Source organism: Juglans microcarpa x Juglans regia, chromosome 8D (genome assembly GCF_004785595.1).
Source record: "Juglans microcarpa x Juglans regia isolate MS1-56 chromosome 8D, Jm3101_v1.0, whole genome shotgun sequence".
Taxonomy (NCBI): domain Eukaryota; kingdom Viridiplantae; phylum Streptophyta; class Magnoliopsida; order Fagales; family Juglandaceae; genus Juglans; species Juglans microcarpa x Juglans regia.
In genome coordinates, this window is record NC_054608.1 from 35108880 (window position 1) to 35121945 (window position 13066).

At 38.4% G+C, this 13066-nt stretch overlaps 2 protein-coding genes across 3 annotated transcripts; both read left to right on the top strand.

Annotated features, from left to right (window-relative positions):
• Nucleotides 1-399: 399 nt before the first annotated feature.
• LOC121242496 (ATPase 8, plasma membrane-type) lies at nucleotides 400-8522 on the top strand. Of its 2 annotated transcripts, none has more exons than XM_041140339.1 (14): nucleotides 400-1798; nucleotides 3800-4018; nucleotides 4097-4234; nucleotides 4352-4666; nucleotides 4761-5087; nucleotides 5189-5308; nucleotides 5398-5520; nucleotides 5625-5729; nucleotides 5821-6130; nucleotides 6220-6734; nucleotides 6813-6986; nucleotides 7086-7268; nucleotides 7377-7552; nucleotides 7934-8522. In XM_041140339.1, the coding sequence occupies exons 1-14, from the start codon at nucleotides 1673-1675 to the stop codon at nucleotides 8028-8030; spliced, it is 2928 nt and encodes a 975-aa protein (XP_040996273.1). In that variant the 5' UTR covers nucleotides 400-1672; the 3' UTR covers nucleotides 8031-8522. The 2 variants fall into 2 exon arrangements, with proteins under 2 accessions (XP_040996273.1, XP_040996275.1); XM_041140341.1 differs by lacking the exon at nucleotides 400-1798 and adding an exon at nucleotides 3063-3508.
• An 861-nt stretch (nucleotides 8523-9383) lies between these two features.
• On the top strand, nucleotides 9384-12785 carry LOC121242497 (WD repeat-containing protein 76). The gene is made up of 5 exons (XM_041140342.1): nucleotides 9384-9620; nucleotides 9729-10320; nucleotides 10784-11190; nucleotides 11964-12062; nucleotides 12224-12785. Exons 1-5 carry the CDS (start codon nucleotides 9487-9489, stop codon nucleotides 12435-12437), a joined length of 1446 nt encoding a protein of 481 aa, XP_040996276.1. The 5' UTR covers nucleotides 9384-9486; the 3' UTR covers nucleotides 12438-12785.
• Nucleotides 12786-13066: the final 281 nt, after the last annotated feature.

Genomic DNA, 13066 nt, shown 5'->3' on the forward strand with positions numbered 1-13066 from the left:
TTTTTCAGTAGATTTTTGCTATTTAGTTTCTATATGGTGTAGTTCTTGATTATGCGTTTGGGTGAATTTCGTGTACTGACTTTATTACTCTTTTTCATTTCTATTTTAAGACAAAAGTATTTAGGTACTTATCCAAAATAAATTTGAAAGTGTAAGAGGGGCATTGATCATAGTGTAGATGGACATGTGCATAGTCTTTAGAATCTTAGATATTCGTAGAAAAATCAACTGCGTTCAATAATTTCTCAGAACTTCATGTCATGTACAAGACATACGCCAAGTATTTAGAAAAAGATGAGAGGTCCTAGAAAGCTTGGTGATGTAGCATTTGGATATGTATTCGTGTAGTTAATCTGGGAATGACCCTGGAGAGAATAAAAAATGTAGGTCTTTGTGATTGTCTTGGTATTATACTGTAAGATTGCATCAGGAGATGAAAGGTTAACGTTTTAATTTTGATTCCTTGTGCATTAATCTGTGACAAAATGAGCTTTTGGTAGTGGTTTATTGAGGTCTAAGGCAGGACTCATCCAGAGGTTACTTTGTCTTAGGGTTTTGAAATCATGAGTAGTCAACACATGATCTTAGAGAGAGAGTTTCGAAGTTGGATTGATTCTATCGGATCATGATAGTCAATCTGCATGGAAATGATGAGGCAAGTCTTTTTGTGGAGTCAAATGGTAGAGTTATGAATGTGAAGTATCATGAATGTGCAAAACCATGCAGCAAGGTTAGCCAAGTTGTTAAACATGAAATTAGGAAGAACTAGAGCAATAATAAGCATCAAAATTGTGGTAAAGATCATTGTGTTGGAATCGAAACTAGTTAAAGGATTATTATTGGTTGAGCCTCTTGCCTTTGAATTTCTGTTTCCTTCCAGTTACTCAAATTTAGATGTGATGAAGATTTTGTTCTATGGGGTATTGGATCAATCAGTTCCCAATATTGTCAGTTTATCCTGCATTATTTTGCTATATATATATATATATATATTTGTTGGTAAGAAGATTCATTAATTTTTTGGATGAAGCCATCTTCCCATAATATGTTTTTTATTTTTTTAATGAGCATTGATCCTCTCATAATTGGCAAGGTTCGAAAAATCGGAATTGAATTCGGAATTGTTATATGCATGAGAAACTCTTTGGATTAGCCCAGTTGTTGTTGGAGGAAAAACAGCCCACCAATCAAAATGCGACCCATAAGATTATGGAGGATGTTTATAATAGAAGAAAAACAACTGATTATTTCCCTTCCCCTTCCCCTCTCCCGTTCCAGCACCATACCGAAGCTTATTTTTTTTTCCAGAAATTCCTCTTGTTTCACCCTTTCTTGTTACTTATCAAAACAATAAAAAATAATAATGTGTTAGAAAATATAAATAGAAATTGAGGTTTATAAAAATGTCAGACATAATTGTTTGAAGAATTGCATGCTAAGGAACGTTCCAGAACGTCAACAGTGTAGGTGCAGCAACTTCAAGCCAGATTTTGACCTTGATGCAGTCAGTATCTCTCAAAACGCAAAACATGAAATTTGTAGAGCTTTTTCTTGGTGTTCCATAGCATCTTGAATCATCTCAATCTGAGCTTGGATGAGAGAGTTATGCCCAGATTACAAAGTGATGTCGAAACTGTCCAAAATTGCCTAATTTGGGTTCTTTGCCGTTGGGATGAGGGGGGTGCTGTCGAATTTGGGTTGGGATGGAGTGGGTGCCGTCGGGTGGTGGGTTCGAATAGGAAGAAGAGAAGGAAGAAAGGGGAATTGGATGGGCTATTCGGGTGTAGTGGGATGCATGGTAATTTTTCAAACCAAACTGACATGTCGCATCCTGATTGGTGGACTGATTTTCTGCGATGAGCAAATGGGCTGTTGCCCAGGTTTTCTCTATATGCATATGTTTAGTTTTATGGTATTTTGTTAGAAAAATAATTCATCAAACAGAATCTAGAATAGAAATACGTTTTGAATCGGTTAAAATTGTTTAAAAATTATTTAGAATTGGTTGATTGAATCGGTTCTGTGAGCAATTTGAAACTACTTCAAAACTGGTTTGGTTTTGACTCATTCAAATTAACTAGGATAAATAGATACGAATTGAACCCTTTTTTCAAACAATGCTCGACATCTTTTTACAAGACAAGTTGCCCAAAGAAATTAGCAAAAGCTTTTTACAAGATGGGTTGATGGTTATGAGGTCTTGTTTATGCTTCATAACCATTATATTTATGCCTGCAATTAAGCCGGCAATCTACTTGTAACCCTGCAACTTGTCCGAGTCAATAGAGCAATTCATTGTCTCTAGATTTCACTTTTTTCTCAAACCCACCATTCCATTATTCCTGAACAACAAAGTCGAGCTCTCATAAAAGGCAAATATTTTTGGAAGAAAAATGCTATCTATACTTACAATTTTATGTAAATAATTATACGCGTTAACTGGTAAAAATTTTAAATTCGAATTAAAAAAGAAAAATTGACAAAACGGGTTTGTCACTTGATACATATGATATTGTGCATAAAGTTGTATGTACATGTATCATTATTCTTTTGAAACTATGTTCTTAAAACCATCCTAATGTATATATACATCCCCAATGGCTCTAAACCTTGTTTGTTTGGAAAGAAAAACCACAGTAAATAAACTTCATAATCATTTTTTCTTTCTTTCTTTCTTATGTTAATACCTTGATAGCTCAAGCTATTTCAAGTTGCTTTCTCATGAATTCCCTGCTCTTGGCTCCTCTCCTTAAAATATTCGTTAGGATAATAAAGAGAAGGTTGTTAGTTTTCTAAATATATTATTTACCAATTTGTATAAAAATTTCTGAACCATTTAACGATAACAAATTAAATGAAGGGTCTTGATCTCTTTCTTTCAACCAAATGCTGAGATGTTATTTTAAAAAAAGAAGTGACAAGTTATAGGGTCATAACAAGGGGAGTACAAAAACGTAGAGTGCAGAATATACAAATTATTCTCTCTCTATAAATATAATTAACTAAAAATGACCGTGGACTCTTAATTGTCAGCCACAAAACTCAAGAACACCAACAAATACTTTCCGAGGAACACGAAGTGGAACGTGACAGGTCAATTACATTAGCAATCAACGGGCAATCATGGGTTGCACGTAACCCTTTCAAGCTCCTAATTCCCTCGCTTTTCCCTCTCCAACGTTCGTTATAAAGCATGGCCTCCTATTGATCATTTGGTTGCCAGCTTGCTCATCTTTCTTGCAAGAAATCTCATTCACTTCCGTTTTCTCTTCTCTCTTCTCTCTCTGTGTCTTTCCATGGAGGACAAGGAGGCATAGAGAATAGGTCTCTCTCAGAGAAAGTAGAGAGAAGGGAGATTTCTGGCCTGCCTGCAAGAAAAAGGATAGATCACATTCTTTCTTGAACTATCATCACTTGTGATCTTCTTCTTGGGTTTCTTCCATCCTTCACCATGGCCTCTGGAAACGTGATCTCCTTGGAAGATGTCAAGAACGAGAACGTTGATCTTGTAAGCAAAATTACCTACGTTGTTCTCCGAGTACTATTATGTGACTCATTTGGATATGGGCCTTTTTTGTGTAAGATTTTGTTTCATGTACGATGTATAATGATCAAGAACGTTGTATGACTCAAATACGCCAATGGTTCATCGATCCTTATTTTCACATGTATATATTCTCGGCCACCAAGCAGTTCTCATATATTCTACCAGTGCAAATGTTATATTGGCGACTTTTTTGGAGTTAATATATACATTAACAAGTCTTTAATTCCATGGATTGTGTTAATTTGTGTGTAGGAGCGAATTCCTGTTGATGAAGTTTTTGAGCAGCTGAAATGTACAAGAGAGGGTTTGACAATAGAGGAAGGCCAGAAGAGGCTCCAAATCTTTGGCCCAAACAAGCTCGAGGAGAAAAAGGAAAGTAAGCTCCTCAAGTTCTTAGGCTTTATGTGGAATCCCCTCTCATGGGTCATGGAGTGTGCTGCAATTATGGCCATTGCTTTGGCCAATGGAGGGGTAAGACTAATCTCTCTCTCTCTCTCTCTCTCTCTCTCTCTCTCTCTCACATTATTGACAATACTTTGAACAATTCAGGGCAAGCCACCAGATTGGCAAGACTTTATTGGCATTGTTGTGTTGCTTATCATTAACTCCACTATTAGCTTCATTGAAGAAAACAACGCAGGCAATGCCGCAGCTGCTCTGATGGCAGGACTTGCCCCCAAAACCAAGGTATATATGTGTTGCACCTAATTGCTAAATATAAACATGACAAAATGTTGATCCATACACACACACATCCCCACTTGCTGCTCCACTAAGAAAATATATATGGAATGAAATTTGTAGGTGTTGAGGGATGGAAAGTGGTCTGAGCAAGATGCAGCGATCCTGGTACCAGGAGATGTGATCAGCATCAAGTTGGGAGATATTATCCCAGCTGATGCCCGTCTCCTGCAGGGTGATCCCCTAAAAATCGACCAGTCTTCTCTAACTGGTGAATCCCTACCAGTAACCAAGAACCCAGGCAGTGAGGTCTTCTCTGGTTCCACATGCAAACAAGGTGAGATTGAGGCAGTTGTTATCGCAACTGGTGTCCATACCTTCTTTGGCAAGGCCGCTCACCTTGTGGACAGCACCAACCAAGTTGGTCACTTCCAAAAGGTATACTTGCTAATAATAATGAACGCCCAAATATATTGCTATCTTTCTTTTTTTTTTGGGATTAATTTTTTGTGGTGATTGGTTATTCAATCAGGTGTTGACAGCCATTGGTAACTTCTGTATCTGCTCTATTGCGGTCGGCATGGTGATTGAGATTGTAGTGATGTATCTTATCCAACATAGAGCATACAGAGAAGGTATTGACAACCTGTTGGTACTTCTCATTGGAGGCATTCCGATTGCCATGCCAACGGTCTTGTCGGTGACCATGGCTATTGGGTCTCATCGCCTGTCACAGCAAGGAGCCATCACCAAGAGGATGACAGCCATTGAGGAGATGGCAGGGATGGATGTGCTCTGCAGTGACAAGACAGGGACTCTCACTCTGAACAAGCTCACTGTTGACAAGAACTTGATTGAGGTTGGCAGCTTAAACAGCCAAACTAGTATTTGCCAAATGGATAAAGGTCCTTGTAACCCTCTTCATCGTATTTCTTACCACTGGTGTATTTGTACCTCCAGGTGTTTCCAAAGAATGTAGATAAGGACACTTTAGTCTTGCTTGCTGCTAGGGCTTCCAGGGTTGAAAACCAAGATGCCATCGATGCTTCGATTGTCGGGATGTTAGGCGACCCTAAGGAGGTACAAGATTCTATCCTCTTTCTAGGGGGATATATTTCGTGCTAGTTCACCTTTTATTCATTTATTTGTACTAACTATGAAATTTGAAGGCAAGAGAAGGGATCACTGAGGTGCATTTCTTGCCCTTCAATCCTGTGGAGAAGCGCACTGCAATCACCTATATTGATGGTGATGGCAACTGGCACAGATGCAGCAAAGGTGCTCCTGAGCAAGTAAGATAATGCCCTTGTGGACCATTATAGTATTTCAATTAGGATACTCAGTAACTTTTATTCCATTTCACATATGATTCCTTACTATTTTACTCGTGTACCAGATTATTGAGCTCTGTGAGTTAAAGGGGGACGTAAGGAAGAAGGCACATGAGGTCATAGACAAGTTTGCTGATCGAGGTCTTCGTTCCTTGGGAGTTTCTCGACAGGTAGATTAGTTAAGATTATGTGATTTATTGAGTTTTGACAAAGTAAAATATCTTAGCGGAATCGAATTGGACTATACTCTTTCCATTTCAGACTATTCCAGAGAAGACAAAGGAAAGTGCTGGAGGTCCTTGGGAGTTCCTAGGTCTCTTACCCCTCTTTGACCCTCCAAGACATGATAGTGCAGAAACCATCCGTCGCGCTCTTGACCTTGGTGTCAATGTTAAGATGATCACAGGTGATCAGCTTGCCATTGGGAAAGAGACCGGTCGAAGGCTTGGCATGGGCACCAACATGTATCCATCTTCGTCTCTCCTAGGCCAAAGCAAGGATGAATCAATTGCCTCTATTCCAATTGATGAGCTCATTGAAAAGGCTGATGGATTTGCTGGTGTCTTCCCTGGTAATAAACCTATCATTTAGCTTCTATAAAAATCAATAGAGATATTTTATTTTATAATACTATTGACAACTCAAATTTTGGGTATGCAGAGCACAAGTATGAGATTGTTAAGAAGCTACAGGAAAGGAAGCACATTTGTGGAATGACTGGAGATGGTGTCAATGATGCCCCAGCACTCAAGAAGGCAGACATTGGTATTGCAGTGGCTGATGCTACTGATGCAGCCAGAAGTGCATCAGACATTGTGTTGACAGAGCCAGGTTTAAGTGTAATTGTGAGTGCTGTGTTGACAAGCAGGGCCATCTTCCAGAGGATGAAGAACTACACAATCTATGCTGTTTCTATCACAATACGTATTGTATTGGGATTCATGCTTGTTGCTCTCATCTGGGAGTTTGACTTCTCTCCTTTCATGGTTCTGATTATAGCAATCTTGAACGACGGAACTATCATGACCATCTCTAAGGACAGGGTGAAGCCATCTCCTGTGCCTGACTCATGGAAGTTGAAGGAAATTTTTGCCACTGGCGTTGTACTCGGAACCTACATGGCCATTATGACTGTGGTGTTCTTCTATCTTGCACATGACACTGAATTCTTCTCAGTAAGTGAATCATGCTAAATTTACATTATTTCAATGATTTTATATGGAAGATGGATACTGAGAGTTCAATCAATGCAGGAAACATTTGGCGTGAGACACATTGGTAAAAGCATGGAAGAGCTTAACTCAGCCATCTACCTTCAAGTGAGCATTATTAGTCAGGCACTCATTTTTGTCACCAGATCAAGGAGCTGGTCCTTTGTTGAACGCCCTGGTTTATTGCTTGTCACTGCCTTTATTGCAGCACAACTGGTTAGTATTTTCATTTAATACTGTGTAGAATCTATTCTTGCCATTTCCTTGTGCATGATTCCTCTATCTCATCTTAAATTTTTCACCTATTGAAATTAGGTGGCCACTGCCATTGCTGTGTATGCACACTGGGGCTTCGCCAGGATCCATGGTGTTGGGTGGGGATGGGCAGGAGTGATATGGATCTACAGCGTCATCACCTATATCCCTCTTGATGTCCTCAAGTTCATTATTCGCTATGCATTAACTGGAAAGGCCTGGGATAACATGCTCCAAAATAAGGTTCTTAAAGACTGAAAATTTCCATGTCGTCTCACTGAGTGTTATTCAATGTCATCCTTATTTTTTTTCTTATCAATTTCGTTTTCTTCATGTGTTTACCTAATGAAGACTGCTTTCACCACAAAGAAGGATTATGGAAAGGGTGAGAGGGAGGCACAATGGGCAATGGCTCAACGTACACTCCATGGTCTCCAGCCCCCAGAACAATTGTTCAATGACAAGAACAACTATAGGGATCTGTCTGAGATTGCTGAGCAGGCCAAGAGGCGGGCTGAAGTTGCTAGGTAAATTACAAAATCAAAGTCCAGTACCATCTAAATTCATACCTAAGACATGTGTACTAGACCTTATGAAATTGAAAACCCGCTGCCTAACTATGAGAAATACTGTCTAAGGGCCACCATCGAACTCAAATTCCTCGTTCAAAACAATGGAAAGTATTTGCGAATGCATTCAATAATGGCCAACTTCTACATGGTTACCATGAAACTTCCAATGCCCTTTGGAAGTAGGGAGCTTATGATTTTACTTTTACACTAAATTGAACTACCTAAGAAGCTGTGTATGATTGTGTAGTTAAGCATTCCAATGTCATTTAGTTTTACTAGAAAAACTATATTCTCATTTCAAAACGATGTCTAGCATAAACTAGTTTTAATTTGCAGGCTAAGGGAGCTACACACTCTCAAGGGGCACGTTGACTCTGTGGTGAAACTGAAGGGCCTAGACATTGAAACCATTCAACAGCACTACACAGTCTAAAACACATTGTGAAAGCTGAAAGAAGCCGGATGGTACGAGCAAGTGTATATGAGCTATCAAGGAACAGGAAGGCCGATCAATGGTTAAAGAAGCTATATATGATCTTTCTATTTTCATTCTATTTTCTACTTATCTATGGTACAACACGTACATTGCTGGTTGGGATGTGTTGCAGTTTGATTTGGAGATTGGAAAAAAAAGAGATATAACTCTTAAGGGATTGAATGAAGTCTAAAGCCAGCTATTATGTATTATACAGAAATATGGTTGTCAATCATATTTCGTATAACAAGATCTGTCTTTTCTGCAGAGATTGTTAATCGTTTTTGCAAGTACTCCTTAAAAGATCTAGGCTTTAGGCTTTTAGCATGATGACAATCATTTGTAGTTAATATGAAAATACAGAATGATCATGGATTTTTCATTTTCTTGTGGTGGGATAATACCCTCAATCTTGGATAAAAGTGATTTGCCTATGCATTTTTGTTGGAATATCATGCACAAACCAGATAGTTCTCTAAATGTTCAGGTTAAACATGTGTTTAGAGAGGGGAATATGGTAGCGGATTATTTGGCTAAACATGGTGCTGCAGGTGGTTCTATGGATTTTATTGGAGAAGAGGTTAGTCCGGAGAGGCTTGGGGGGCTTTTACGTACGGATAGATTGGGTATCCCATACATTAGACGTTAGTTCTTTGTGGGGATACAATTTTTCTTGGAGTCTTTTTGATGTAACTATGGTTATTCCTCCCCTAAGTGAGGGTTTTATATTAATAAATGGAGGCTATGCCCTCCTTTATTTAAAAAAAAAAAAAAAAAAAACAGAGAATTTTCTGAAACAAGCAGTTGGATATGTTGTTCCCCATATAAGTCTTATTTAAAGAATTCCCAAACACATGACACTATAAGTAATAAAGGATATGATAAAGCAAATAAATATGAGCCAAATGAACCAAAAAAATAACTATGACTGTAAGCTCTTATCATGTGAATGAAAAAATAACTAAAATTGAGTCTGAAGAATGATTATCCTTTTGTATGATTAGCGAGCTTTTGGAAATATCCTCTTTACATATATATATATATATATATATTTTTTTTTTATAAGTAAGAAGTTTTATTAAGCCCCGTAAAAAGGCAGTGCCCAAGTATTCAGGAAGTATACGAGAAAAAGCCCAGTGACTTCATATATTTTCGCAGAACTGGTCTGAAATAAAAGAGAGAGAATTTTGGAGCAGTTGAGGAAAACTCTCAAAAGTCCCAAGCCAATTGTCGCTTAGAAAAAAATATTATAATATATTATTATTCCCGCCAGTGTCATTTCCCGCCACGCCCACAACTATCTATTCAAGCCCCCAATAATTCTCAAATTCCCAAACCAAACCTGAACCACTCTCTCTCTCTCTCTCTCTCTCTCTCTCTGCGTGTCTCTGTGAGTGAGTTCTCAACCTCTCCCATGGAGTCGTCTCAGCAACTTACAGAGTATGAGCTCAAGCGCCTCGATAATATTCGCCGGAACGATCAACTGATGGCTTCCCTTAAAATCCACTCCAAGGTTGCCGAGCTCTCCGCTGCTTCCAAGCGCCAAAGGTTTGATGGAGTAAAACCCATCTTTTTATTCTGGGATAAGCGAAAACCCATCATTATAATCACTTGATAATGAAAACCCAATTCTCATTTTTGTTCTTTTAATGGCAGAGTTGGAATCAAATCATACAAAGTGAGTCCAGAGAAGAAACCCAAAACCGAGACTCCAATCGTTATCCGACGGTCCTTGCGCACGCGTGGGATGCCGCCAGATTACTCTGACTCCAAAGGTCTTGGCGATACTGTTGAAGCAGCCGATAAGGTTTCCAAATCTCCGACCTCGTCGAAGCCTTCGCCGCGCACCTTGGGCCCTCTTAGTGTGAGAGATGCGTATCGTGGAACCGGGTCTGATAAATTACTGATTGAAAGAATTATGGAAGGTTCAAAGAAAGAACATAAGAAATTTGGTGATAAAAATGGTGGGGATTTGATGGAGGGTGTGCGTGAAAGTGGGAGTTGTTTGGAACTGGAATCCTTGAGTCTGAATCCGGAGAATATCGCGCGAGTCGTGCCGGGGAAGATATTAAATGTACGGTTTTTTCCTTGTAGCGACAGAAGAATCATTGTGGTGGGGAATAAGTTTGGGAATGTTGGGTTTTGGGATGTTGATTCTGGTGTACAGGAAGAAGATGGTGTTTATTTGTATCACCCGCATCCAGGTCCAGTCTCGGGGATTTCGATGCACAAACATAGTTTGCCAAAGGTAATATATATTTGAATACTGCATGACTAATACTGAAATGTTCGCTATGGTTTATAATTGATTGCCCAGAAATATTTAGAATCTCTGGATTGAATGCGAATGTTTTATGGTTGTAAACATTCTGAACGAATGCATTTATTTTTATTCATATTGGATTTCGTTGAGATAAATGGTTCTACTTAAATTCTGCGTACTTGAGAGGATTTAATGAGGTTGTCCATGTTCTAGGAGTCCCTAAGTCCCTTGAATAGGAATAACGAATGCAGATTCTGTTTGGTTCGTATCTTTGTGTTGAGTGATCTGCTCTGGATAGTACAATCCAATGGTCTTGCGGTAGTTCTTGTACATCGTCATTATACTCTAGCTGTGTCTTCCCAATTACATGCTCATAAACTCTATAGATATTGAAAGTGTTAGTTTCATGTAAATTCAGCTTAATTATACTTGTTGAAATGAAGTGCAGATCTTTACCAGTTGTTATGATGGATTTATCCGACTAATGGATGCTGGGAAGGAGGTATTTGATCTGGTATATTCTACTGATGATACCATATATTCTCTATCTCAAAGATCAGACGATGTGAAGTGTTTGTATTTTAGTGAGGGTTCCGGAGGTTTGAATATTTGGGATGAGAGGGTTGGGATATGCTCAGCCCAATGGAATTTGCATGAAAGTAGGATTAACACCATAGATTTTAACTCGGAAAATTTTAACATCATGGCTACTAGTTCCTCAGATGGAACTGCCCGTATATGGGATTTGCGATGTATTGGTGCAGATAAGCCCAAATCTCTGAAGGAAGTAAGGCATAAAAGGGCTGTGCAGTCTGCTTATTTCTCACCCTCTGGATGCTCCCTAGCGACAACAAGGTACATAGTGTAGTATCAATCCTTCGACTTTGAATGAAATACCTTACCACTTCGGAGAAATATTATGTTAGTTTCATTCAATACCATTTGAGCATTCTGATTTATTTAGTTTCATAACTAGTTTCAATTTACTGAAGAAAACATGCTATTTATCGCAAAGCATTTCCCAAAGTTAGTGAAACGCTCATTGAGTTCATTACTTCATAAAGTACTTGCTGAAGAAGCTCTGTTTCGTATTATCCGATTGTTTTATAGTGCTAATGGAGAGGTGTCTGGGATGTCTATCATTTTCCTTCTAAATTAATCAACTTCCTGCGGTTAGGTAACAAACATTACAAAAAGATAGTTTTAGGTTGTGTTTAGGTAGTGAGGTAATCTCAGATATTCTGTGAATATTAGTGAAAAAATAATGAAAAAGTAATGATAGAATAGTAAATAGTAGTAAAAAGTAGGTAAAAAATAATACTAAAATAATAAGTAGTAGCCAAATTAACCCTTAATATATTGCTTATAAGCTCCTTTCTCCTGTACTCGGCACTAGGCATACTATTCACTAGGTGCGTTTAGGTAGTGAGGTATTCTCAAGTATTATGTGAATAGTAATGAAAAAGTAATGATAAAATATTGAATAATAGTGAATAGTTGTGAAAGTAGGTAAAAAGTAATAATAAAATAATAAATAGTACTGAGGAATATGGTGCCAAGGTAGCTCAAATAGAATTGTATACGGATGTTAACCGTCGTGGAATTAATTTTCGATTGTCTTCATGTAGCATGGACGATACAGTTGGTATACTGAGTGGAGCTAATTTCGATGATAATTCAATGATTAAACATTATAACCAGACGGGCAGATGGATTTCTTCTTTCAGGTATGAATTTTGCAAGATCATTAGATGCTGACTATGCTATTTTTGTCGAACCATATACTTGATGTTCTTTATATGGCCAATTATTGTGGACAAATTAATGCCTGATCTTGCAATTGTAAGAATAAGATGATTTTAACTTCTGCTCATTATGTGGGGGGCAGAGCAATATGGGGATGGGATGATTCATATGTCTTCATCGGCAACATGAAAAGAGGAGTTGATGTTATCTCCCCAGCTCAGAGAAGAACAATATTCACTTTACAAAGCCCACACATGTCAGCAATTCCATGCAGGTTTGATGCACACCCTTACAATGTTGGTGTGCTTGCAGGAGCCACAAGTGGCGGTCAGGTTTATATGTTGACAATGGGCTAACATGACGAGTGTTATTAGCTAGCTTAAACATGACAAGAGTGTTGTATCTTGAACTTCTGTTGTAAACCGACAAGAAGCTGTTTTGTTAGGCCTAGTGACTTCAAATTTGTTAGGCATAGTGACTTCAAAATTTAAAAAAGGTTGCTTGTGGGGATGTACTATCATGAGTAATGGCAGCCTATGAAACCATATCGACTTGTCTTAATTAGGTTATCTTCTGCTCCTGGAATTTGTTCTTACTACAATAGTGTTTGATAATTTCACCTCCAATCATATCAAATCTTGAAGTAGATTGGTTTACTTTGTAGCTGTTTCTTCACATCCATGGTAATCCATCTCTACTTGCTGAATGAACGTGTGCGTTTTGGGTGGTGATTTGGTCAGTGACATTAATAAGCAAATAAGAAAGTTATGAACTCAGGAGTCGAATATTTCTATTTCGATCTTACATGCATCATGTAACGAGGAAGGGGAGAGGGCAAAAAAGAAAAGAGTCTGTTGGCCTGCGAGGGATAGCCGGGTCCATTCCCAAGAGGAAAATTGCAGCGATGTGGGCATAATAGATTAACCATACAACCGATGGGTTTCTTGGTTTGGGTTATTAATCTTGGGAAAATGATAGATATACA